General features: G+C 55.2%; 1 protein-coding gene across 2 annotated transcripts; it reads right to left on the bottom strand.

The window, feature by feature from the left end:
- Nucleotides 1–3,932: 3,932 nt before the first annotated feature.
- SPINT2 (serine peptidase inhibitor, Kunitz type 2) lies at nt 3,933–25,170 on the bottom strand. Of its 2 annotated transcripts, XM_004595165.3 has the most exons (7): nt 24,660–25,170; nt 8,636–8,806; nt 6,462–6,521; nt 5,556–5,606; nt 5,152–5,313; nt 4,977–5,015; nt 3,933–4,125 (listed from the first exon to the last, which is right to left on the bottom strand). In XM_004595165.3, exons 1-7 carry the CDS (start codon nt 24,763–24,765, stop codon nt 3,959–3,961), a joined length of 756 nt encoding a protein of 251 aa, XP_004595222.2. In that variant the 5' UTR covers nt 24,766–25,170; the 3' UTR covers nt 3,933–3,958. The 2 variants fall into 2 exon arrangements, with proteins under 2 accessions (XP_004595222.2, XP_058530400.1); XM_058674417.1 differs by lacking the exon at nt 6,462–6,521 and having other exon boundaries at nt 24,660–25,159.
- Nucleotides 25,171–26,220: the final 1,050 nt, after the last annotated feature.

Raw genomic sequence — 26,220 nt, 5'->3', positions numbered from 1 at the left:
TCCATCCGATGTTTCACTCCCCAAGTGACCGCAATGGCCGGTGCTGCGCCGAATCCGATGCTGGGAACCAGGAACCTCTTCCAGGTCTCCCACGCGGGTGCAGGGTCCCAATGCTTTGGGCCGTCCTCTCCTGCTTTCCCAGGCCACAAGCAGGGAGCTGGATGGGAAGTGGAGCTTCCGGGATTAGAACTGGCGCCCATATGGGATCCCAGGGCGTTCAAGGCGAGGACTTTAGCCGCTAGGCCACGCCGCCGGGCCCCCCTCTAACTTCTAAGTGATGACTTAGCCCACTCGCTGTTCCATAACACCTGCCTGCCCTCCCTCATTTGATTTAAGGATCAAATGGAGAGATTTCCAGGACTGGTGTCTGTTACCGAGTAAATGCTTGTGAAGTGCTGGGTTGTTTCTGTCCTTAAATTAAAAGCTGGTATGTGAGTTGGGGCTGCCATGCCCAGCTCGCCCCAGACTTGGTGGCTGCCAGCAGCCGTCACTCCTCACAGTCCTGGACACGATTGAGGACCTCTGTGTGGCTCCCCACCAAGAGCAGAATCGAACATTTGAAAGGCAGTGAGAGGGGGACGGATGGCAGGAGTGGGGAGAATTCTTCCATCTGCTGGTTCACTCCCGATAGCTGCAAGCGCTGGGGCTGGTCCAAGCCAGGAGCTGGGGGTCTCCCACGTGCATGCATTTGGACCATCTTCCATTGCTTCCCTAGGTGGATCACAAGTGGAGGAGCTGGGACTCAGCCAGGCGTCTGCCTGCTGCTGTCTCCTGAGAGCCTCCCAAAGCCTTCCTGAGCTCCCACCTCCCTGTAGCACCCATGACAAGGAGGCTACCAGGGCTGAATTTGGGGGGACTGGAGAAGAGAGTGGGGGAGAGTGTGGCGGGGAGGAAGCCTAAACTAGAGTGGGTGAGAGTGTTCGCTGGGTGTGGTCAGCCCACAGGGTCATCACCAGGAAAGAACCCCCTCCCCATTCTTTGGAGAGGCTCTGTTCCCTGTCACTCAGCTAACGGGCAGAGCCAGCAGCCACCATCTGTCCTTCCCAGGCCCCTACTGGTCCATGGGTGTGGGTGCAAGATAACACTGCCCTGTTACGGGGCCTTGCCCCAGCATTGAGCATTTGCCTTCTGCTGCCTTTTCCTAGTGAACTGCTGTGGTGCCCTCTTCCCTCTGGGGGAAAGGCCCTTGTGTTCTCCAGTGGCTCAGCAGTCCCCTGGAGGGGCTGGCCCTGTGGCTAGCACTCCACCTACAGGCCACTCCCATCCTTGGGGTCTTACATCATCACAGCCACTTAGGAAGAGGCGGCTATTGGCCTGTGCATTAGAGGACCTCCTGAGTGACTGAAAAAACAGCTGCTGCAAGCTCTGGTTTGCTCTCTGGCCTGCAGTTTACGTGAACAGAATGCCCTGGTCTGTAAACAATGCAATCCCCATCCCAGAATGTTTCCTTTGAAATTAACCACATCCTTGGAGCTGACCCTCCCAAGCACACATCACGCAAGAACTCCCATCTGCCGGGTCATTCCCCCAAACGCCCACATGGCTGCGGCTGGGACAGGAACTTGCACTGGGTCTCCCCTGTGGGTGGCAGGGGCCTGAACACCTGGCCATGGTCTGCTGCCTTCCTGAGTGCATTGGCAGAGTTGGAGTGGAAGCAGAGCTGTCAGGATTGTATCCAGCATTCCTGGATTCTTCAACCTGCTGTACCACGCCAGCCCTTCTCAGAACCACCTTGCCGAGCCAGCCTTTGGGAGGTGCCAAAGGGCTGTTGGTGCAGCTGGAGAAGCCCAGCTTGGCTCTCATGAGGCTAACCGTGTTCATAGGCTCATGTGTTCAGAGCGCTGACAGGAGGGTCGTGTGAGCACAACCAGCGGGGGCGGAGTCTCTCCTCTTCCGGCCAGCAGCATCCGTGTCGGCATCTGGGTGAGCTTCCCTCGTCCCTGGCGACAGAGCACGCTGCCTGTGCAGGGGGGCTGTTACCAAGCACCACATTCAGATGGGAGCACTTGCCCCACTGTGCCAAGGCTGCCCTGTCGCAGGAAGGCATTACCCCTTCCTCAGGGTGCTCGCTGCAACCCCAAGGAATGAGCCGGCTAAGAGCAGGCGGGCCACACACACCAGCACACATGGCTCTGGCTTCCAGTGAATTTTCACTTGGGTATGCTGTTCTGAGCACTCGTTATCCATGTCACCAGCAGGCTGGGCCCAAGTTCACGTTCATACAGCATTTAACATAGACTCCTATCAACAGGATTCCAAAGGCCATAATTACTCTTGCTTATGTCACGTGGGGGGCTCATGGGCCAGGTGAACAGCAGATATGGTCCAAGGTCAGTCCACCATCCACTAGGACTTAAGGACTGATGTGCTGGCCTCTGGTGGCACTGCCAGTCAGCAAAGGCCCAGAAAGTAATAGTCACATCCAGTGGACAGACAACAGCTTAACCCCACACCCCCATGCCTACCCACCCCCCATAGCCACACAGCAGGGAGGGAGGACTGACTGGCAGCATTCCTGCACCCACTTGGGTGGGCCATTGAGGGCAGCGCTGGGCGGCAGGCTCTGGGCTTGCTGGGAACGGCAGTGTCTCAGACAAGGACGTGCCAGCCTGTGAGTTTAGAAACATCAGGGGGCCCAGTGTGATGGCTCAACAGCTAAATCTTCATCCTGCAAGCGCCAACATTGCACATGGATGATGGCTGGTGTCCTGGCTGCTCCACTTCCCATCCAGCTCCCTGCTTGTGGCCTGGGAAAGCAGGTGTTTGGCCTGTTACGGTGCCTGATTTTTTTTTTTTTTTCTTAAGATGTACTTATTTGATAGAGAAGACAGAGATCTTCCATCCACTGGTTTGATCCCCCAAATGGCCACAACTGGGGCTGCACCAGATGGTATAGCCAGAAGCCAGGAACTTCACGGTCTCCCACAGGGCTGACCAGGGTACAGGAACTTGATCCATCTGCCACCGCTTTTCCACATGCATTAGGCAGGGAGCTAGATCACAGTGGAATAGCAAAGACTGGAACCATGCCAGGGCCATAGCTGTGGCTTAACTCAGTATGCCACAGTGCTGGCTTGGGTTACATGCCCAGCAATGGGAGGTAAAATCTGTTCATCTGCTCTCCACCATGTGGCTTCTGGTGGAATTCCATTAGTGGGCCACCCACTGGCCACTCTGCTTGGTCAGACCAATGGGCGGGGCTCGAAATGCCTTCAGGTGGCTTCACAGGGAAGCTAGAGGAGGCTGCTAGGCTCTGGGCAGCAAAACAGGCCTGTGGACAGGTCACCCAGTGCTGGGAGACAGCAGTGACAAGTTCAGTGGCTGGGTCCCTGGCTTCCATATGGGACCGTGTACCTGCAGGAGACCCTGAGGAAGCTCCTGGCTCCCGGCTTCAGATCGTCTCAGCTCCAGTCACTGTAGTCATCTGGGAAGTGAACCATCAGATGGAATCTCTCTATCTCGTTCTCTAAATCTGTCTTTCCAATAAAAATAAATATTCAGCTAGCCAAGCCACTTAGAATTCCATGGGGTCTACTTTTAGGAAAGGCCTTGCTCGCCTTGCTGCACCCTCCCTGGCCCCCGCAGTGTGCTGTGGTCATCTTGATAGATTTTACATTAATATCCCAAGGCAAGTACGTGTTGAAAAGAATTTATTTTCAAACGATGACCTTTGTATTTATACATTTTATTTTCTTTCTTTGATAATCCTAATTAAAAAAAAAAACTCAGCTTTTGCTTACTTAAAAAAAAACTATGAATCAAACAAATGGAAGAAGCTCTTGAAGAGTCACTTCTGTGATGAGAAGAGGAGGGATTCACAAGAAAGGCAACGGCCCAGGAGACGCTGCGCCCATGGGCGCCGGCCACTGCCAGGACAGCCTGCAGCCTTCCTCCAGGGACACACAGCAAAGCACACTCACAGCACACGGCCCGCTCTGTCACAGTCTGCCCGGCAGCCTCACAGGACCCCCGCGCTCTTCACCAGCTGCTCCTTGTCGTCCGCAGAGCTCCACACGGTGCGGAGGGCGCGCTCCTGCCTCTTGCGCGCCACGCGGATCAGGCAGACCACTGAGGCGCCCAGCAGCAGGATCAGGACCATCACGAGCTGGCCCACCAGGACCACCACTGCGGGTGAGAGGGGACAGGGCAGCGGGATCAGTGCACATCCCTAGACTGCGCAGCGCAGCGTGGCTGCACCTTCCCACACAAACCCGCCTCTCTGCTGCCACCTCCAGGGCAGCCTGCACAGCAGGGCAGGTACCCAGCCGGCCAGGCACCCAGCCAGGCAGGCACAGCACAAGGTATGTGAGACACGCTTGCCGTGGGGTGAGAGCAGACACAGAATCCCAAAGGCTCTGTGCTCACATACGGTCTGGGCGGTGACAGATGTGACCAGCAGGGCCAGCTGGCTGACTCGGCTGCTGCGGAGGGAAGTGTGCCAGCAGGTGGGAAGCTTTGTGCCCCCAAGGGCAGTCCTCCCTCCTGCCTGTGAAACAGGTTGGGCATCTATAAGAAGGCAGACTGGCAGGCCAAGTCTTGGCTCAAAAACAGGTAAAAAAGAGGCCAAACTGGCCTGGCAGGTATCAACTGTCACCATTCACAGCTCAAAGACAAAAGCCAGAAGATAGCCAGCTGCCTTGTTGCTGGCCTGTGGCTTTCAGGGCCCCCTGCCATCCCCATGAGCAGATGCAGATCCCGTTTAGTTCAGGGCAGTCGCAGGCCTGAGTACAGCAGATGCAGGGGGCCCCAGCACACCCCGACTCCCGGGAGGGCACTGTGCATCTCTGACTCACTCCCAGCACCCACTGTGCGCACCATGCGGCAGAACAATCAGCCATCACATGCAGCCAGTTGCCCTGCTAGGCTTGTGCAGCTCTTCCCACGAGAAGCTGTCCACAGGGAAGGATGGTGGGTCCAGGCCCACCTGAGCCTGCAAGGCTGCAGCTGGGCAGGGGTAGGAGGACTGGATCACTTACCTTTACTGCCAGTGGGCAGGGCAGGGTAAACCTGCTTGCCTGCAAGAGAACACACAGATGAGAGGTCAGCCTGGGCTCCCCACAGCATGGGCAGCAGAAACCTGGCTGGCCCGGCAGGGCGGGAAAGGGGGAAAGTGGGATTCCCAGGGAGGATGTGGGGAGGCTGCCGGCTCACCAAAGCAGCGCCCCATGCACGCCTCCCTGGAGGGGTAGCTGTTCTTGTTGCCACGGCAGCCTCCATAGATGAATTGATCGCAGGAGTTCTTCTCGGCGTCGAAGTACCAGCGTGGGAAGGCCGCGCGGCAGGGCCCAGTAACGGCTTTGGCATTGCAGTATTCTGGAAACAAGAGAGCCCAAGGAGATCAGCAGGGCGCAGGGAGGCGGCCCACAGTCAGCAGGGTGAACCAGACATGGGTGCGGCCCAGTCCCACTCTGTCCTGGGACTCCCCTCCTCCCAGAGGCCCAGCCTGAGCTGCTGAGGGGACACCAGAACACTATGCCAGGGCCAAGCTTTGCGATTCAATCCAGGGACCGCTCCAACCCCACAGGCGCCCTGTGCGGAATTGTGCAGGACCTTACCTTCAAAGTTGAAACCATCCCCAGAAGGCTCGTCCGAATCCTTTTTGGGCACTGGAACACAAACAAGGCATCATGAGGCTGGGATGGACACAGGACACGCAGCCACACACGTAGTGAGGGCTGCAAGGGGGCCCACCCCCCCGGGGGTGACTGGGGAAACCAGCCCCACCACCGGCTCCAGTGTGCCAGGCAGGAAGGCCCAGTGCAGTCTGATAGGAAGTTGCTCTGACACACACTGGGGCTGGAGCAAGGACGGTACCCCCATGCCCAGTGAGGGAGCAGATGGGAATCCAGCACATCAGGGCCATGCCACAGAAGGACCAGGACAGCAACAGGACTCCCAGCAAGGCAGAATCCAAGCCAGTCCAGCCACTGAGTGACAAGACTCGCTTCCAGGGGGGCTGTGTCAGGGAGGCCTATCCTTCCCTTTGTGGTCACCTCACCGGCCCCACAGGTCCCTGAGCCAGTGACCAGTCTCTGGGGGCGCCGGGCCAGCCCCTCAGCGTGTGTACCTTATCTGCAGTGGGACCACTCACCCCAGGCTCCCAAAGCTGAGTCCTTTAAGCATAAAAGAGGAAGGGGGCGGAGGCAGCCAGCACTACAAAGCAAGCTGATACAAGGCGTGGATGAAGGCCTGCAGGATGGAAGGCGAAGAGGCAGGGTGGCTTCTGATGCAGGGAGGGAGACGGCAGGACCACAGGGAGCAGAGGCAGCCGAGCAGGAAGGGAGACGGGGTGTGGGGGTCAGGGAGGCAGCACTGTGGGCAGCCCTGCAGCCCTGTGCTCCTGGGGCAGAGGAGGGCAGATGCAGGAGGCCGAGGCTCTTGCAGCCCCACACTCAGGGTCCTCTCATAGTCACCCTCTGCCTGGCTTCAGCCCACGAGCCTGGGTCTTCTCAAGAACCTACCACTTGGGGCAGAAGACTCGGCGCCATTCCTCTTGGTGGTTTGCTCATCACTGGGGATTTCTACAAGACAGACAGGCCACTCGGACAATGCTCTTCTGAGCTGCTGTACCCAGTGAGAAACCCAGATGCCGCCTCAGAATGGCCATCCATGTTGCAGCGGGCACTGTGGCCTCTCATGGCAACTCCTGCCTCTCCCTGACATGGGGCCTTCAATGCAAAGTGGGACAGCAGCATGTTCGCCATGCTCAAGAGGAAGAACCTCAAGTTGCCTCTGAGGATCAGACTTCAAGAGCAGCTGGAGGGCCTGGCGGCATGGCCTGGCAGCTAAAGTCCTCGCCTTGAAAGCCCCGGGATCCCATATGGGCGCCGGTTCTAATCCCGGCAGCTCCACTTCCCATCCAGCTCCCTGCTTGCGGCCTGGGAAAGCAGTCGAGGACGGTCCAAAGCCTTGGGACCCTGCACCCGCGTGGGAGACCTGGAGGAAGTTCCTGGCTCCTGGCTCCGGATCGGCACAGCACCAGCAGTTGCTCTCACTTGGGGAGTGAATCATTGGATGGAAGATCTTCCTGTCTCTCCTCCTCTCTGTATATCTGACTTTGTAATAAAAATAAATCTTAAAAAAAAAAAAGTTATTTAGGGCCCAGCACAATGGCTCAGTGGCTAAATCCTTGCCTTACACATGCTGCAACCCCATGTGGGCACTGGTTCTAGTCCTTGCTGCTCCACTTCCCATCCAGCTCCCTGCTTGTGGCCTGGGAAAGCAGTTGAGGACGGTCCAAAGCCTTGGGACCCTGTACCCGCGTGGGAGACCTGGAGGAAGCTCCTGGTTCCCGGCTTCTGATTAGGCTCAGCTCCAGCTGTTGTGGCTACTTGGGGAGTGAATTGGATGCAAGCTCTTTCTTTGTCTCTCCCTCTCTCTGTATATCTGCCTTTCCAATAGACAAATATATATTTAAAAAAAAGACTTCTAGGTCAAACAATCTAATTGTATCCACTTATGTGAAGAATTAAGAAGCGGAGGGCTGTGGCAGAGTGTGCATCCAACCCCCCTGGGCACATACTCCCAGTTTCCTGTTGTGTTTTACCCCCACCCCACCCAAGAGAGGCTGTGGTGCAGGGAGCCCAGGAGCCCACCTGGAGTCTCCCGCTAGTCCCAGGAGACCTTGTGCAGGGGTGCCTGGTGGCCTAACCTCCTATGGAACCACCACCTGGCACGTGGGTTCCACTCACAGCCATCTGCTAAGAGGTACAGGCACAGAGAAAGGAGTGTCTGGTCCCCAGGGAGGTTCTGGCTTTCGTCATAAATTAATAAGCTCCATTCTCACTCCTGTTTGGCTTCCCACAGAGCTCGCCTGCCAGTGCAAGCAGATGCCAGCCACAGCCCCAGGGACAGCTGGCTCCAGCAGCTAGCGGGAAGTAGCTCTGTAGACCTATGGACAGCCATGGTCAGGTGGGCCAACGAGCTCTTGGGGCCCTCCACAGAAGCCCCATGCTGCCCCTAGCAGCCTGCCTCCTCCCAGCAGCATCATGGTGCCTCTCAGAGCCGGGTGGCCCCGCGGTGTGTAGCAGCCCTCTCTGAGCCCACCTGTGCTGCTCTGTGCCTGACAGGAGCACAGAGCAGGTGGCCAAAACCCTCGTCTCACACCGCATCACAGCCGCGGGTGGAACGCCCCTGATGCCCCTGGCTGTGCTCACACAGCTGCAGCAAGCACCTGGGCAGGCAGTGCCATCCACACTGTGCCGTGGGCATCGCGTGCAGCCTCACTGCCATGGCAACCCCAGCACCAGCAGCAGACCGGCCTGACAGAACCACAAGGCAAACGCTCAGCAGGGAGAGAGTCCAGAGGCCCTGGGCGCCGCAGCCTCAACTCCGGGGAATGACACATCCCTGCCAGAGCTCCCAGCTCTTACCCACCCATGCAGCTGGTAGTGTCGACACATCTAAATCCCACAGAACCTGCTGCTGCTGAGGGCTCAGTCCCAGGCCGTATGTGCCCCTTGAAGAGGGCTCCTAGCCTGGCTGACTATACTTTCCAATTCACTGAGGTGAAAAACCCCAGTGCCCAGGAGGCCAGGCCAGGGAAGCTGGTTTCTGCCATAGCCTCAGCTGTGGAGACCAGAACGAGCCAGAGGGAGCCCAGGACACAGGGCAGCCTGCCCGCTACACATCTCACCTGTGACCCCGGCACACTTCTCCAGGCACTGCTCCTTGCTCAGGTAGTTGTTGTCATTTCCTTCGCAGCCTCCATACACAAACTGCTGGCAGGTGCCGTCCGTGGCGTTGTACCACCACCGGGGGATGGAGGCCCGGCACCGCCCCACCACCAGCGAGACACGGCAGAAGTCTGAAATAGGCAAAACTGTCAGTGTGACTGATGACCCGGCAGCAAAGGACCCAAATGCCGGAGGCAGCAGCCCTGGACTGCGGGGGGCTCTTCCTCTTACCGGATGGCAAGCCCACACCCATGGAGATGCCAACCCAGCCTCCCAGTCATGCTGCTGCTGCTGCTCTGTTCTTGTCCCTTCAGTGACCCGGACACAGCCTGCACAGAAGTGCTATGGAAAGGCAGATCCCAGGACCCTGCTGAGTGCTGCTCAGCCCACCTGTCCACTTCACACACAGATCCCTGCAAGAGCTCCAGAGAAGGTCCCGGCCCCAGCTCCTGGCTTCCCAACTGGGCCCAGAGGCTGTACCAAAGCCCTGCTAACTGCCACCTCTGCACACCACGGGGGCTAGCCTCCCCCTACCCTTTTTTAAAAATATTTCTTTTTATCAGAAAGGTAGATTTACAGAGAGAAGACACAGGAAAAGATCTTCCATCGATGGTTCACTCCCCAAGTGGCCACAACAGCAGGAGCTGAGCCTATCTGAAGTCAGGAGCTTCCTCCAGGTCACCCCCTGGGTGCAGGGTCTCAAGCCCTTAGGCCATCTTCTACTGCTTTTCCAGGCTACAAGCAGGGAACTGGATGGGAACTGGAGCAGCTGGGACGTGAACCGGTGCCCATACGGGATCCTGGCACTTCTAGGTGAGGCTTTAGCCACTGAGCCATCGTGCCGGGCCCAACCTTCCCCTCATTCTAAGGGAAACAAGAATATTCTAAAATTCCAGGGTTTGAGGCTATGGCATATCAGACTAAGTCTCTGTTTGCAACACTGACATTCCATATGGGCACCAGTTTGATGGCCCAAGTGCTTGAACACCTGTATCCACCCGAGAGACAAAGAAGCAGCCCTGGGCTTTGGCATAGCCCATCCTAGCCATTGCAACCAGTGCCCATATGGGATGCCAGCAGCACAGGCAGCAGCCTAATTCACTATGCTACAGTGTCACTTCCAGGGCTCTTTCTTTAAAAGCTACAAAGGCCTGGCGCGGTGGTCTAGTGGCTAAAGTCCTCACCTTGAACGCGCCGGAATCCCATTTGATCACCAGTTCTCATCCCGGTGGCCCTACTTCCCATCCAGCTCCATGCCTGTGGCCTGGGAAAGCAGTCGAAGATGGCCCAAAGCCTTGGGACCCTGCACCCAAGTGGGAGACCCGAAAGAGCTCCTGGTTCCTGGCTTCAGATTGGCACACTACCAGCCACTGTGGTCACTTGGGGAGTGAATCATTGGACGGAAGATATTTCTCCCTGTCTCTCCTCTCTGTATATCTGACTTTGCAATAAAATAAATAAATCTTTTTTTAAAAAGCTACAGATGTAGCCCAGAGTGATAGCCTAGTAGCTAAATCTTCACCTTGCAACTGCTGGGATCCCATATGGGCACCAGTTTGTGCCCTGACTGCTCCGCTTCCCACCCAGCTCCCTGCTTGTGGCCTGGGAAAGCAGCAGATATGGTCCAAAGCTTTCGGACCCTGCACCTGTATGGGAGACCCAGAAGAGGCTCCTGGCTTTGAATCAGTTCAGCTCCGGCCACTGTGGCCATTTGGGAGTGAGCTATGGAAGATCTTTTTCTCCATCTCTCCGTCTCTCTATAAATCTACCTTTCCAATAAAGATAAATAAATCTTAGAAAAACAGAAAACCTAAGTACCTTTTCACCAAGATGGTGCTCAAGCTAACAAAGGAGGCTCCTGCCCCTCCCAAAGCCAAAGTGAAGGCCCTGGTGGTGCTGGCACGTCACCCACCATCCCGTGGCCCAAGATGAAGCGCCTGCGGCAGCAGCCCAAACACCCCCCAGAAGAGTGCTCCCAGGAGGTACAAGCTTGATCTCTAGGCCACCATCCGGGCCCTGACCACAGCGTCACTAGCAAGAAGACAGAAGAATAACACACTCGTGTTCAGGGTGGACATCAAGGCCAAAAAGCACCAACTCCAACAAGTTGTAAAGGAGCTCTAGGACACTGATGCGGCCAAAGTCAACATCCTGACCAGACCTGATGGAGAAGGAAAGGCACTTGATTAGGAAGCTCTGGATGTTGCCAACAAAATTGGGATCATCTAAACTGCATCCAGCTTTCTAACTCTAAATATGCTTTTCATCAAAAAAAAGAAAGAAAGAAAAGAAAAAACAACCTAATAAGTATGCTACAAAGCATCTTACCCGAGCCTTTCATGAGTGAAATCACCCCTTATTTTCAGAAAAGGCAAGCTGAGCCAAGTCAGCAAACAGGATACAGGTTACGTGGCGTTGGGAGAGAGTACAAACAGGCCCGTGGATCTCGGGAGGAAAGGCAGTGCTCTAAGCGCGGGCTGTGGGGACAGCTGCACAGCACGATGTGAGACACGTCCCTGGACCCGACACTTCAGCTGACTTTAAAACACAGGAGAGCCTTTGTCTGCAACACATCAACCAGAACCAGCTAGGTGTGCCACTGCAGCAGGTGTCCGACAGTGAGCCAAAGGCCACAAACACAGGCCCAAGCAGACAGCAGGAGGCCTCTGGGGCAGCACCACACCCAGCCCGCCCGGCTGCTGGCCACAGGACCAGACAAGCACCCACCCATGACCAAGTCCCACCCCACATTCAGACAACTTCCAGCTGGCAGTGTCCGGTGCCCAGGGTGGGGCAGCCTGGCTGGGAGCCCGGGATCCACTCTGCACCCCAGGTCCCCAGCAATCCCAGGTACAGTTTCCTTAACAAGCAACCCCAAGGGAATAGGCTGGCACAGCTAAAGCAAGAAGGAAACAGCTCCTAGCGCACCCAACAAAGCTGGAGGCCGCCAGTGGTGCCAGCAGAGCCCAGTGCAGAAGAAGCAGCGGGACCCACAATGGTCGGCTTTTTTAAAAAAAAAACAAAACAACATTTATTTATTATTTACTTGAAAGTCAGTTGTAGAGAAGGAAGGAGAGATCTTTCAATCATTTGCTCACTTCTCAGATGGCTGCAATAGTTAACTTGGGCCAGGCCAATGCCAGGAGTTTCTTCCTTCTCTTGCTTTTCCTAGGTCATTAGCAGGGAGCTGGATCAGAAGTGGAGCAGCTGGGACTGCTCATCTGGGATGCCAGTGTTGTATGTGGCAGCTTTACCTACTCGGCCCCAGCACTGGCGCCTGGACTGCTTTTCCCAGCCAGATATGAGCTCTCTGCTGCACATGGAGCCTGGGTGCATGTGAAGAGGAAAGGGACAGAAGTCCATCAAGGCATGCTGGTCGCCACCCTGACAAACCCAACACGTGCTGCCCAGAACCTGGCACTTATTCCGGGTGCAGGCGGGCACCCGGGTCAGCACCAACAAGCATGCTGCCCAAGCTAACAGAGCAGCAAGACACAGGAACCAGGGCCCCGTTGACTAATTAACCTGGATGTCCCATTTGCCAGCACACACCACAATAGCAAGCATACAGACAAGTACAGCAAGTATCACTACTGCATCCATTTGCGTGGGATATGCCACGCAGAGCAACCATGGCCAGCACGCGACTTGGGCGGCCCACCACCACTGAGGTGGTCGCCTGCCTCAGACACACCTCTCGGACACAGTGCTGGCTGCTGCCTCCAAGTCTTGCAGGCCTGGGAAGCCATTCTGTCTGCAGACAGCTGTTCCTATCTGCCAGGAGAGAGCTCACCCAACAGCAGAGAGCAGCCTGGGCAGAGGTGGAAGGAAGGGGAACCAGCCCCATGGAGTTCACTCTGAGAAACACACACCAAAGACAAAGGAGCTGTGGAAAAAAACGTGCACCACTACAGCTAGCTGAGGGCACCTGGGACCCCTAGGTCGTTTCCACTGCCTGTGTTGGAAAACTCTTACAGTACAAACAACACACCTCTACTGACTCAAAGCTGTACTACAGTGCTATGTCTCGGGTCAACTGGCTGACGCTGGAGCTGATGAAGACTAACTTCACCCTGTGCTGGCGCTCCTCGGGCAGGCTCCTGGGACCCCTCTCTGCGGCTTGAAAGCTCGGCCCCAGCACAGTGTCCCACAGCAGCCACCACCATAGCCTCAGTTCTTCTTCCCTAGTCTTCCAGAAAGTTCCCAAACACATCAGCAACACTATGAGGATGCTGCTATGATTGTCATCTTCCTCAAAAACAGAGAACTGTAGCAGAATCAGATTAAAATCAAAAGAACAAAACAAGAACCAACCCTCTTTGCTCCCCCTCAGCAGCATCACACCACCGACTGTGACAACAGCCTGAATGGCACAGGGACAACCCCACCTTAGAAATGAGGCCCAGTGGGCTCGGCAGCGTGGCCTAGTGGCTAAGGTCCTCGCCTTGATCCCATATGGCCGCTGGTTCTAATCCTGGCAGCTCCACTTCCTATCTCTCCTCCTCTCAGTGTATCTGACTTTGTAATAAAAATAAAATAAATCTTAAAAAAAAAAAAAAAGAGGGCTTGGCAGCGTGGCCTAGTGGCTAAGGTCCTCGCCTTGATCCCATATGGCTGCTGGTTCTAATCCCGGCAGCTCCACTTCCTCTCGAGTCTCTCCTCCTCTCAATATATCTGACTTTGTAATAAAAAATAAATCAATAAAATTAAAGAAAATTAAAAAAAAAAGTAAAAAAAAAAAAAGGAAATGAGGCCCAGTGCTGAGGGTGCCCAGGGTCAACCAAGAGAAAACGCCACCGCATCAACAGGCGCTAACTGGGAAAACACAGAAGTGGAATTGTGTGGAAGCCTTAGCACTGCGCAGGGCCCTGATCTGTCCTGCTATGGTCTCTGCCATCAGTCCCACTGATGCCAGCCAGTCACAGGCAACAGCAAACCACAGGGCCTGGCAACAGGTGAAGGGGGGTTGAGCAGACATATTTCCTTTCAGGAAGTTATTCCTTAACGAGCAATCCTTTTAAGAGATGATAAAATCATCAGAAAGCGACTGGGAGGCAATCATGAAAGATGTTTCAAGTCCGACCCGAGTGCTCAGTCACACTCCACAGTCACCTGTCCTAACTGTGCCCAAGTGGAGCAAACAAGCACAGGTAAGGCTGAAGGGAACTCAGTCTGGACACACTCGCTCTAGAACTAAGTATTTTTACTTAGAGCAGACAGTAACATTCTCCTGGGAAAGCATCACAGTGGTTAAAAACTCCTGCCCTCTGAAACCTGAGCCCGAGTTAGACTCCCAGCAGGCACTCTGAATACCAGCTATTGCAAAACCGGACAACAAACTGGTCCTCAGGAATGAAGTCGGGAAAACAGGTTTCTCTGGCCCACGGTCACTGGGCTTCACCCTCACTTACTGGGCAGCTGGTCGGCTGGAATGACCTGCTGTCCCCTCCTCACAGGCAGCTACCCAACAGCAAACTGATCTACCTTCATGGGCCTAGGAGGACAGAGCCCACCACTGCTCAGAAGAGCGTGCTCACAGGTGTACCCCCTTTAAAAGAGTCCACCACAGCAGAATGTTTCAAGCATGCAGAAAGTACAGCAAGTACCACTGCTGCATCCACCTGTCAGCTTTGTCAAATTTCAACATTTAAAACATCGTTTTCAGGCCCAACAAGGTAGCCTAGAAGGGTATAAAGTCCTCACCTAGAACATGTCGGGATGGGCACCAGTTCTAATCCTGGCAACCCCGCTTCCAATCCAGCTCCCTGCTTGTGGTCTGGGAAAGCAGTCGAGGACGGCCCAAGGCCTTGGGACCCTGCACCTGTGTGGGAGATGGGAAAAAAGCTCCTGGCTTCAGATCAGCTCAGCTCCAGCAGCTGAATCATCAGATGAAAGATCTTCCTCTCTGACTCTCCTCTGTATATCTGACTTTCCAATAAAAAATAATACAAATAAATCTTTACAACATCATTTTTGGGGCTGGCACTGATAGCTCCATTGGCTAATCCTCTCCCTGCAAGTGCTGGGAAATTATATGGGTGCTGACTGGTATCCTGGCTGTTCCAGTTCCATCCAGCTCCCTGCTTTGTGGCCTGAGAAATCAGTAGATGGTCCAATGCCTTGGCACCCTACACCCGCGTGGGAAACCTACAAGAGGTTCCTGGTTCCTGGCCTCAGATCAGCTCAGTTTTGGCCATTGCGGACACCTAGGGAGTGAACTAGCGGAAGAAAGATCTCTCTCTTCTTTCTGCCTTTTCCAATAGGTAAATCTTTTTTTTAAGATTTATTCATTTTATTACAGCCAGATATACACAGAGAGGAGGAGAGACAGAGAGGAAGATCTTCCGTCCAATGATTCACTCCCCAAGTGACCGCAATGGCTGGTGCGCGCCAATCCGAAGCCGGGAACCTGGAACCTCTTCCGGGTCTCCCACGCGGGTGCAGGGTCCCAATGCATTGGGCCATCCTCGACTGCTTTCCCAGGCCACAAGCAGGGAGCTGGATGGGAAGTGGAGCTGCCGGGATTAGAACCGGCACCCATATGGGATCCCGGGGCTTTCAAGGCGAGGACTTTAGCTGCTAGGCCACGCTGCCGGGCCAATAGGTAAATCTTTTAAAAATCACATTATTTTCTTAGAGATTTATTTTTCAGAGTGACAGAAAAGGATAGACTGAAGGACCTTAATCTACTGCTTTACAAGTGTCTACAACAGCCAGGGCTGGGCCAGCTAGAAGCGGATCTCAATGTCAAATGCTTGGACCACTGCCCACTGCTTCCCAAGGCACCTCATCAGAAGCTGGATTGCTAAGGGCTGAACCAGGTTCTAACACGTGACACAGACACCCCAAGCAGCAGCCCGACACACTGAGCAGCAATGCTGTGGATATTTTAAAAACTATTTTCATCTTACTGGAGAGGAAGAAAGATGGGTGGACAGTGGACAGAGGCTTTCCATTCCATTTGCTAGCTCACCTCCCAAAAGCCTAAAACACCAGGGCTGCTCCAGGGCAAAGCCAGATGCTTGGATCTCAAACCGGGTTTCTCATGCGGGTGGCTAGGCTGCAAGTACTGCAGCCGGCACCTGCTGCACCCAAGGGTGCACGTTAGTGGGAAGCTGAGCCCGAAGCGAGGAGCCAGGCCTGGAGTCAGATCCTCTGACCTGTCTCAGGCATCACTGAACTGCAGTGCAACACCCACCTCCCCGCTCCTCCTCTGCTGCTCTCCCCCAACTTCCCTGAGCTCCCGCCTTGCACTTTTGGCACTGTCAGAGGGTTATCACCGGAAAACAGGAGGGTGGCAACATCACTACAAGCTTTGATGGGCTCAGTGGCAGGAGAGCAGTTGTGCTATGCATGGGGTGCCCGAGTCCCATGAGCCCATAGTTGCCCATGTGTGTCATTACATGCTGACCCCTGGATAGCAAAGTTAGCGGCTGTGACCTCAACTTTACACCCCCGTACGAACAGCCGTAAATGGGTGTGGATGAAACGCAAACCTTGCCGGTAGGGGCTTGAAGGTATTGGATGAAGCTGCGGTAACTGCTGGACGCGAGTGAAATATGGTGCCTGCACCTCAGGCTCTGGGGTCACAGGACCTCCACAACAGCTCCGTCACCCCAGGAACCACAGCCCCAAAAACATGTTGGTGAATAACCATGGCTGCGCCCCAAATAAACTTTATTTATGAACAATAAAACTTCACTTCATGTAATTTTTCATGCCATGAAACACTCTTGTTTCCAACCATCTTTTTTTTTAAAGGGGGGCAGCATTGTGGTGTAGCGGGTAATGTCACAAAGACGCCAATTCAAGTCCTAGTTGTTCCACTTCTGATTCAGCTCCCTGTTAATGCACCTCTCTCTCTCCTCTCCATAAATCTGATCTGCTTTTCCAATAAAAACAAATAACTCAAAGGGCATGGGAGCCACCCAAGTAACAAAGGAAATGACCAACACTCTGGTATAGGTGAGTAGCACAACAAGGAAGAGTCATCTGGAGAAAGTGCACGCAGGGTGGGGTGCCAGAAGGAGCCTGTGACCCGGCGAGCGGCCCATTGGGGACACAGGAATCCCAGCTGCTGCGCAAGCTGGGATAGCGTCCCTTCCGTCCTCGGAGTTGGCCTCTCACTCACAGCGCACAACAAAACCACAGGCATAGCGCGGGTCTGGTTGATTAAAACAAGAACAAAGCCAGAAAAGCGAGAGGGACTGGAAGGCTTGGGGAGCAGGCCAGGCTGACTGGGGAAGCAGCGCAGCCGGGCTGGGCAGAGGACTGCGGGCAACAGCCCTCGGCTCTAATGAGAACAGAGCTTGGCCGGCCTGAGGGAAGCCCCGGCAAGGGGAGATTATGCCCACTCCGAATGAGTTAGGATGGAAGTGCCCCTGGTGCATTCATTGGCACCAAATGCCCTTCTGTGACTTTGCTCTGGACTGCTTGCTGCCGCGGAATCCACCATTAATCTTGAACCTATCTTGACAGTTGGCTTGTCTAGGGAACAGCATTCGCCCCACCCCAAAACTCAAATTTATTTGCAAATAATACAGCCAGGAGACTCAGGCGCTTCCCTCCCTGGGCCCCAGCGAGGCGAGGCTTGTGAGCTGTGGAACCATTTCTTAATGGCTTTTCTCTGGCAGAGTGCTGGGAAGATTTAATCTTTGGGTTTTAACCACTTAAAGCGCCTTCAAGAGTATCTGGCACAGGAGCCAGCGTGGCACAGCAAGTTACGTGAAGCCAGCATCCCCTCTGTGCTCCACTTCCAACCCACGACCTTAGGAAGCAGAACACAGCCACGTGCGTGAGCCCCTGCCAGCCACAGGAAGAGCTCAATGAAGTCTCTGGCTCCTAGCTCTGGCCCAGCCCAGCCCCAGCTGTTTGGACCATTTGGCATAATGAACCAGTGCTGAGAAGATCTCTGCCTGTAAATATGTATGTATGTATGTATCTATCATCTATCTATATATACACACAAATAAAACACAAAATTTGTGACAAATAGTAGATAGTGCATCTTTCTAAAGACTGGGCTAATATGCGGCGGCGGAAATAAAGATTAAAATGGGAGCCCAGTGCAGTTGCCTAGTGGCTAAAGTCCTCATCTTGCATTGCTGGGATCCCATATGAACACCAGTTCATGTCCAGCTGCTCTACTTCCCATCCAGTTCACTGCTTGTGGTCTGAGAAAACAACAGAGGATGGTCCAAGTCCCTGGGACCCTGCACTCACATGGGAGACCCAGAAGAAGCTCCTGGCTCCTGGCTTTGGACTGCCTCAGCTGTGGTCATTGAGGTCATTTGGGGAGTGAACCAGCAGATGGAAGATCTTTGTCTCTCCTCTCTGTATATCCGTCTTTCCAATAAAAATAAATAAATCTTGAAAAAAAAAAGAAAAAGAAAAAGAAGGATGACGCACAACACCACAACTCCAATCGAGTTAGGAGAAAGAGAGGACTCGGGGTCGGGAGAGGCCGACGGCCGAGCACACAGTGCACAGCTGCTGCTGGCAGCCCTGCAGCACTCCGCCCCTTGGGGTTAGAGCAAGGCTGAGGTGTAAGTGACCTGATCCCTCAGCTGGCCCTAGTAACGGCAAGGCTGCCAGCAGTAGACAGATCAAGCCCTACCCCTAATCCAGCATGGCTGCAGGACAGGGCCAGCGGCCAGCGAGGCAGTGAGGAGGCGAGCCCAGCGGAGGACTGGGGAGACAGCGAGCTTTAGGTACCCATCTGGACTTCAGAACGTTGTCCCCAGCACTCAGAGGATCCTGGAAGGTTCTGTGTGAGAAACAGGTGAACACCAGGGACGGACTCAGCCCATTTCAATTCCCCTAAGTCCAATTCCAAACCTGGTATTTGTTTGACATTGTCTTAATTTACAGCACTCTATAAATCCATCTACTCAGGGCCCCGAGAAAGCTCTAACTCCGAGCGCTCCTGTCCCCGGGGCGCACAGCTGCCAGCCACCCATCTCTTCCACACGCACGGGCCTGGACAGCGTCATTACCAGGTTAGGAAGATCACAAGCTTTGAAATAATCCCCAGGTATTTATGAGGAAAGAACATTTACAATCCAAGTCCAACTTGGATTACAAGCCTCATAAAATCTAGCTGCTTTATATATGTATATAAAACATTTGGATATGAAAGTTTACATTTCATAAGCCACCAGCATAACGCATCCCACCGTTCCTTCATATTCTCACTAACATTTGGACCACAACTCCAGCCTGACCTAACTCCCCAGCGAAAACTTGGCCACGCCACCTGACTAGCGTGGACAAGAGCAAGCAGTTTCCAAGCTCTGCATGGAACCATCTGCTGTTCATTTGCACTCATGGATTCTTAACCGTCTGCAAATCATGGGTGGGTTTCTGACACTGTGAAAACTGCTTGTCCCTCTCCCCAGGACACTGTCCCCCAACCTTTTCCATTATCACCCAAGTAGCCTTTTTAGACTTGTTTTCCAAATGGCCCCAGGGCATTTCAACATCATGGACAAAATAGTTATCTACTTACAGAGAGTGAACCTTGGAAAGCCACAAATGATTACAATATCAAGTTATATTCTCATCCTTCCAGGGACACGTGCTAGACTGTGAACAGCAGCCTCTGGGTCACAAGCAGAGAAACACAGAATGCAAATCCAACTTCGGGGCAGACATCATTATGCAGCAGGTTCAGTTGGCTTCCTAAAGGTCACCAGTTCAAGTCCTGGCTGCTCCACCTCTGATCCAATTCTATGCTAATGTGCCTGGAAAACCAGGAAAAGATGGCCCAAATGCTTGAGCCCCGGCACCCACTCATGAGCGCAAGAAGAAGCTTCTGGCTTTGTCCTGATCCAACCCAACCCTAACCTCAGACACTGCAGCCACTTGGGAAGTGAAGCAGCAGATGAAAGATACCCGTGTCTCTCCTCTCTCTTCTAGCAACTCTACCTTTCAAATCAATAACTCAATCTTTAAGATACTGATGCTGCGGTGTACCTGGTAAAGCTACTTCCTGCAAGGACAACATCCCATATGGGTACTGCTTCAAGTCCCAGCTGCTCCACTTCTAATCCAGCTCCCTACTGATGGCCCAGGAAAGCAGCAGCAGATGGCCCACGTGCTTGGGCCCCAATATGGGAGACCCAGAAGAAACTTCTGGCTTCTGGCTTCAGTTTGCCCAGTCCTTGGTCCTTGCAGCCATTTGGGGAGTAAGCCAGTAGATGGAAAGCTTATCTTTTCTTCTCTTTCTGTAACTCTTAAATAAAATAAATCTCTACCTAAATTTTTGAGAAAAAGTCAGGGACTTCAGAAGGCTTGAATGATTCCAAGACCCAGAAAAGAACCACAGTGGACCCTTCCTCCTAAATTTGTATGTTTAACATCTAAGTTCTCGTCCTCATTTCTAAAACGACTTTCGAGTGAAAAGCATCAAAAAAACCTCACATTAATTAAACCCAAAGTCACTGGGTCTGGGCTCCAGGAGTTCCCAACAAGACCATGTTGGAACCGCCCAGTCAACACCACTGTGACCTGGCTGGTCCCTGACATGCTAGTCCGTGCTGTAACACTGCCCGCTGCGTGGGGGCCACCTGTGCTGGCCTCGGCAGTCAGGTGTCCGGCGGGCGCGGCCTCCTGCAGCTCATTAAGTCATTTCAGTGTGACCCCTGTCGGGCACTCCCCCGCCCCTGTGAGTCACAGGCCACTCAGCCCTTATTTGTCCTGCCCTGGCAGCCTCAGAACATAGCAAACAGAGGCTTGGCTGCCTGGCCACCCACCTGAGGACAAGGAGGAGCAGCCTGATGACAAACCACCCAGCCAGGTAAACTGAGAAAGGGGCAGGAGTGAAAGAGAAGCCGGAGTCGTAGCTTTCCCCGCAAACACGCAAGCCGAGCTCACGCACACGGCCTGGCTGGCTGCTTTCCCCCAGAGCATGGAGCCCCACCACCTCAGACGCCAGAGGCCACACTCTGAGGCCAGCCCCCACAACACTACTACTGTACCTTCCTCCACAGCCCTTATGACCAGCTCATGGAAAGATGGGATTCAAAGTTTCTTGTGGTGTGATTACTTCTGCAATCCATACACAATTTTTCTTTTAAGGGCAAAGAAAGCAAGCACCAGAGACCGTGCTTCCAGCCCCTGGCTCACTCCCAGACACCCACAGTGGCTGAGTACGGGCAGCAGTGGGGCCAGCAGCAAGGAGCTCCGAGAGGAGCCGGAGTTGGGGATCATGCATTCCGTCATGGGATCCAAGATGTGACACCTGCTCTCCTGTGGACTCCTGAAGCACTCTCTCGCCTTGTTTCCTAGGACAGATTTCTCTTTCCATGGCCAGAAGGGGGTTTTCTGGTTCAACAAGTTATCTGCTGACGAGATCAGTGTCTCAGACTGTTCTGGAACCACACTTCCTGGCCAAGGAGATCAGGCTGTTGGCGACCAGGGTCAAGAATAACAGAAGGTGCTGTGAGGTGGGGGAAGGGTAACCAGCCACCTCCAGCTGCACTGATCTCTGACCTACAGCGTCACAACTCGCCACAGGTGCAGGGAGGAGGAAGGGAAAGAGAACTGAGTTACAGCTGACTGGAGACCTGCTGGGAAGCTGACTGCTTACGCAGAGTCCTGGGAAAACTAAAACTAATCCCGAAGAGGACGAAGAGGACGGAGGCTACCGCCAGCTGGGCCCTGCCTGAGAGGCCTCAGGCAGCCACGCCAAACTCCAGTGGCAATGCCCAGAGTGGGAGCGGCACCTGAGTGTGCCCTGGAAGGGACTCCTGAGGCTCCACTCCCAGCCCTGTGCTGCTCCTCCTGAATTTAGCACTCCAAGGAGGGAGAACAGAACCACACAGATCCATAGTCACCCAAAAAAGGCTTCTTGTGACAGCGGCGCACATACAGCTGCTGCTGGATGCCATTCACCTCCTGGTACTAAATGAAGCAAATCTTTCAGACGGGGGTCGCGCTCCCCACCCCTAGACGGACAGAGCCAGTGAGGTGAACAGCCTGGGGGCAGGGTGCTCCGGAGGCCCTGCCAGGAAGGGACCTGCCTGGGAAGGCAATTCAGGCCAAGCCCAAAGCCAAAGTCTGGCCCTAAAAATCCCAACTCAAGAAGCCATTAGGCACATCAAGTTAGGGGTAGGCCTCCTGGGAACACAGTTTGCTTTGCAGGGCACAAGACCAGTCCTCTCCAACCCCTCCGCAGTGGTCCCGTCAGGATCTGGCTGGCCAAGACCCATGTGTCTGGCATATCCACTAACGCCCCTAGCCTGCCGGCGCAAGCCTCGCCAGCATGGGCTGCCATACATACCAGGGACACTGTCACAGCAGCCCAGAGCCAGCACTCAGCCCCACAGCCTACTGCCCTTTCTCCAACTCTTGGGCCCTCAGGGGCTCAAGACCTACCTTCAGCAGCATCTCTCATTTCCTCACTCTCTTCTCAAAACATTTTTTTTCCCTTTAAAGACTTGGCTATTTAACGAAATTCAGAGAGACTGATCCTTCATCTACTGGTTCACTTCCCAGATGGCTACAGCATCCAGGCTGGACCAGGCGGAAGCCAGGAGCCCAGAGCATCCGGGCCTCCCCCACGCACTTGGGCATCTCCTGCTGCCTTCCCAGGAGCATAAGCAGGGAGCTGGAACAGAAGCAGAGCACTCAGGACTGGAACCAGTGCTCCAAGCACTGCAAGCAGCAACTGAACTCACTGTGCCACGCCACCCACCCCTAACTTTAACATTGTTTATTAAAGAATATGTTTACTTGGAAGGCAGAGAGACAGAGTGTTGGGAATTTCCTGTCTGCTGGCTCACTCCTCAGATGGCCACAACAACTGGGGCTGGAGCAGCCCAAAGCTGGGAGCCAGGAGCTCCACCTTGATCTCCCCATGGGAGTGGCAAGAATCCAGGTACTTGGGCCATCATCCACCGTCTCCCAGGTGCAGGGCAGCCAGGACTGGAACCAGGCACTTCAATGTGGGATGCAGGTCATCTCGAGCAGCAGCTTAACCTACCACACCACAGCCCCTGACCCATCCCCAACACTCCTGCCATCCTCCTCTCTGGACTGGCCCCTCCAAGGGAAGCAGCTCCTTGCTCGGGGGTGCTGCTTCCCAACCATCTGCCTCTCCCTCCCGAGACCCCCAGTGGTCACTCTCTGCATCCTGAGCTGGCCCAAGGCACGTCCCCCACCCCTCTCCTGGGTGGTCAGCTCTGGGCCACTCTCACCACCCTCGGGGCCTGCAGCTACAGAGGTGACAGTGGGCTCTGTTCGCCGTCCTCCCTCACACACACCTTGGGGCTCCATAACTGCAGGTTCTACAGCACCTCTGTCACTTGTATCTCACCCCTTACCCCCACCCCGCCTTATTTTTCTAGTTTATTCCCTCCTAGAAACTCCACTCTGGCAGTCAGCTGGCCTGCCACCTCTCAAGCGCCTCAGCCACCGTCTCTAAAGGTTGAGTTTCTCCACCAACCGTTCCACCTCTCCCTTGCACACCTTCTTTGTTCATTTGTGTCTCGGCTCCACTGGCCTGGCGGCACCTGTGCAGCTCCAGACAGGTGGACAAACACCTCACCCTCAGCTGACCTTGCTCTGTGTGAAGACCAAAGCAATTGGAACACGGGAAAAAAGCAAAACCGTCCTCAGATTAAGCGTCCCGGCTCCAAACAAACAGAGCCACATAAGAACTCCCCAGAAAGGTTAGGAGGTCCCACCAGTCACAGTGGGGCCAGCAGCCGTGGCAGCCACCCTGGGCTTGCCCCAATACTCGCGTGTGGCCTCAGATAGAGTTGTCCAGTTACCACCATCCTGGGCTTCCAGGATGAAAGCCCAGAGCTCAGGGCGAACACCAGCTGCTGTCCCAGCCAGGCAACAGCTGGGGAGCAGGCCCTGCCACCACCACAGACCAAGCCCTGGCAGGGTCACTTCAGTTCCGGCTACTCCATTTGCAATCCAGGACCAGCCACATGCACCTGCAACACAGCAGGTGCTGGCCCACACGCGAGACCCAAATGGGGTCCCGGGCTCCGGCCTGATCCAGCCCCAGCTGTTACCGTCATGGGTGGAGGAATCTTACTCTGTGCGTCTTCCTCCCTATCACTCTGCCTTTCAGATAAAAAAAGGTAAAAAGAAAATTAATCTATGTGAAAAAACCCAGAAAGGCCTCCAGAATGCTGTTCGACACCTGGGTCCTGATGCTGAGGCCCTGGAGCCAAGGGGCAGCTGCGGGGCAGCTCTGCCAGGCCTGCCTTTTCTGGCCTTAGGGGCAGGAAAACTAACCATCCCCCAACCCCCCAAAGCTGCCAGAGCCGGTGACCTGACCAGTACACACACACACTTCCTGCTTTCCCTCTTGGCTGGCCAGTCCTCCAGCTCACTTTTCCCTCAAAAAACCCACCAAGCTCGTTGGCCTTTCAAGGCCTTTGTTCTCCATGAACTCCGGGGAGACCCTGGTCTCCCCCAAACGCACCTTTTTTTTTTCCTTAGGTGACACTCAGACGTCACCCCCTTCCTGAGAAATCTCCCTCCCCCCCACCCACCCCTGGCCGCCGCCACGGGATCCAGTGAGGCCCTCCCTCCCCTGTTCCCTGGGGTCCTCCCTCACCAAAAGAGTTCTCCCCATCCCCGTCCCGCCACCCCCACCCCAGAAGCCAAGCTGACAGCCTGAAAGCAGGAACCTGGCTGTGGCCACAACCGACGTCAACCAAGCAGGGGCCCCGGGAAATTTCCCTTGAACCCCATGAATTCCTCTTTCAGGAGACCTGAAGCAGCGATGGGTGTAGAAACACGGGCGCCGCCCTCTTCCACCCCTTCCAGCCTAGGACACTACACGCTCGCTTTTCTGTTTTTTTTTTTTTTTTCCCCCTTGGATCTCGCTGGGCAACTCCGAACGCCGCTGCCCAGAACCCAAAGCCGATTAGCCGGGAGGGGTAACGCTGCCAACAGGTGTCCGACACCCCGACCCCTGCACACCTCCCCGTCCTCCTCCGTCGTCGCCCCCCGGGCCCTCACCGTGGATGGTCCGGCCTCCGCCGGCCGCCTCGGCCCGGCAGAGCAGCAGCGATGCCAGCAGGGCCAGCAGCGCCCGCCAGCGCCTCGGCCCGCACGGCTGCGCCATGGCCGGCTGCGCAGGGACGCCGGGGCCGCCTCGAGCCGCCGACCGTTGGGGTCTCGCGATCAGGTGCGGGAAGACCCTGCCCGCGCACGCGCACTGGGAGGGCCGCGCGTTCAGGTACGCCCGCCCCTCAGCCGAGGGTCCGCGGGGTGTCACCGGGCCTCGGGGAAGGCCCTTTCTCGAAGTTTCGGTCCCGAAAATGCCGCGAGGCGCTTCAGGCCCGCTCCTCGCTCGCCCGCTGGCGCCCCCCAACCCCCTAGCGACTCTCGAAGACTCGTTCCCGGGCCCGAGCCGTGCCGCACCCTTAAACACTCGGGGGAGTCACCAAAGCCAATGGCGGACGGCTGGAAGACGCGAGAAGGTGGCCGGCCAGGCGGGGGGCGGGGCGCACCTGGCGAGGCGGAGTGTGCAGGGCGCAGACGCAGAGCGCAGGTACCTGCGCGGACGCTGCCCCGCCCACGGCGCACCTGGACCCGCCCCCGAGGCCGGGGCGTGGCTTTGGCTGGTCACGCCCCTTGCCGGACCTGCCGGGGTGGGGACGCCGGGTGCCTCCGAGCTAGAGCCAGAAGGAGCTCATTTCTCCAGCGAGGTTGGAGGCAGTCAACAGGATGGTTCTATACTGTGTTCAGTGCGGCCCGCGCTGTGCCACGGGGGGTCTAGCTGCTGCACCTTTGACCCTGACATAGGAGCCCCATTTCCAGTCCCAGCTACTCCACCTCCTAGCTAGCGCCCTGCTCCTGCACCTGGGAAAGCAGTACGGTATGACCCGCTGAGCCCAGGCCTGGCTGGCGTGGCCATGTAGGAAATGAAGCAGCAGATGGAACAGCTGTCTCCCTCGCTCACCCTCTGTAACTCTGCCTTTCCAATAAATAAATAAATAAATCTTTAAAAAAGAAAAACAAAGAAATAATGCATTATTATTGAAAACGCGGAACAGGCTGGCATGTGGGGTCACTTTGGCTTCCCACATGGGGTGCCTGAGTTGCTGAGTCTCTCCCAGCTTTCTGCAGATGCACTCCGGGGTGGGAGGAGGGTGAGGACAGGAGATGGCTCAAGTACTTGGGTCCCTGCCCAGCTCCAAGCTCCTGGCTTCAACCCAGCTCAGCCCAGAATGTTTCAGGCATTTAGGGAATGAACCGTTGGACAGAACATCTCTGCCTTTTAAATGCAACTTAAAAAAAAAAAAAAGAGGGCCAGGCGCAGTAGCCTAGTGGCTAAAGTCCTCGCCTTGAACACACCAGGATCCCATAGGGGCGCCGGTTCTAATCCCGGCAGCTCCACTTCCCATCCAGCTCCCTGCTTGTGGCCTAGGAAAACAGTCGAGGATGGCCCAAAGCCTTGGGACCCTGCCCCCGCATGGAAGACTCAGAAGAAGCTCCTGGTTCCTGACTTCGGATCAGCACAGTTCAGGCCGTTGCGGTCACTTGGGGAGGGAATCATTGGACGGAAGATCTTCCT

This window comes from Ochotona princeps, chromosome 16, assembly GCF_030435755.1.
Source record: "Ochotona princeps isolate mOchPri1 chromosome 16, mOchPri1.hap1, whole genome shotgun sequence".
NCBI classification, from domain to species: Eukaryota; Metazoa; Chordata; class Mammalia; order Lagomorpha; family Ochotonidae; genus Ochotona; species Ochotona princeps.
Note: the sequence above shows the minus strand (reverse complement) of the source record. Positions and strands in the feature narration are given on the sequence as shown.

Excerpts from the sequence above, each read along its gene's own strand:
- SPINT2 (XM_004595165.3), bottom strand. The coding sequence starts at position 24,765 with ATGGCGCAGCCGTGCGGGCCGAGGCGCTGGCGGGCGCTGCTGGCCCTG. Across the intron at positions 6,522-8,635 it reads GAAGTGTGCCGGGGTCACAG|AAATCCCCAGTGATGAGCAA; the intron begins GTGAGATGTGTA and ends TCTGTCTTGTAG. Across the intron at positions 5,016-5,151 it reads GTGCATGGGGCGCTGCTTTG|GCAAGCAGGTTTACCCTGCC; the intron begins GTGAGCCGGCAG and ends GTTCTCTTGCAG.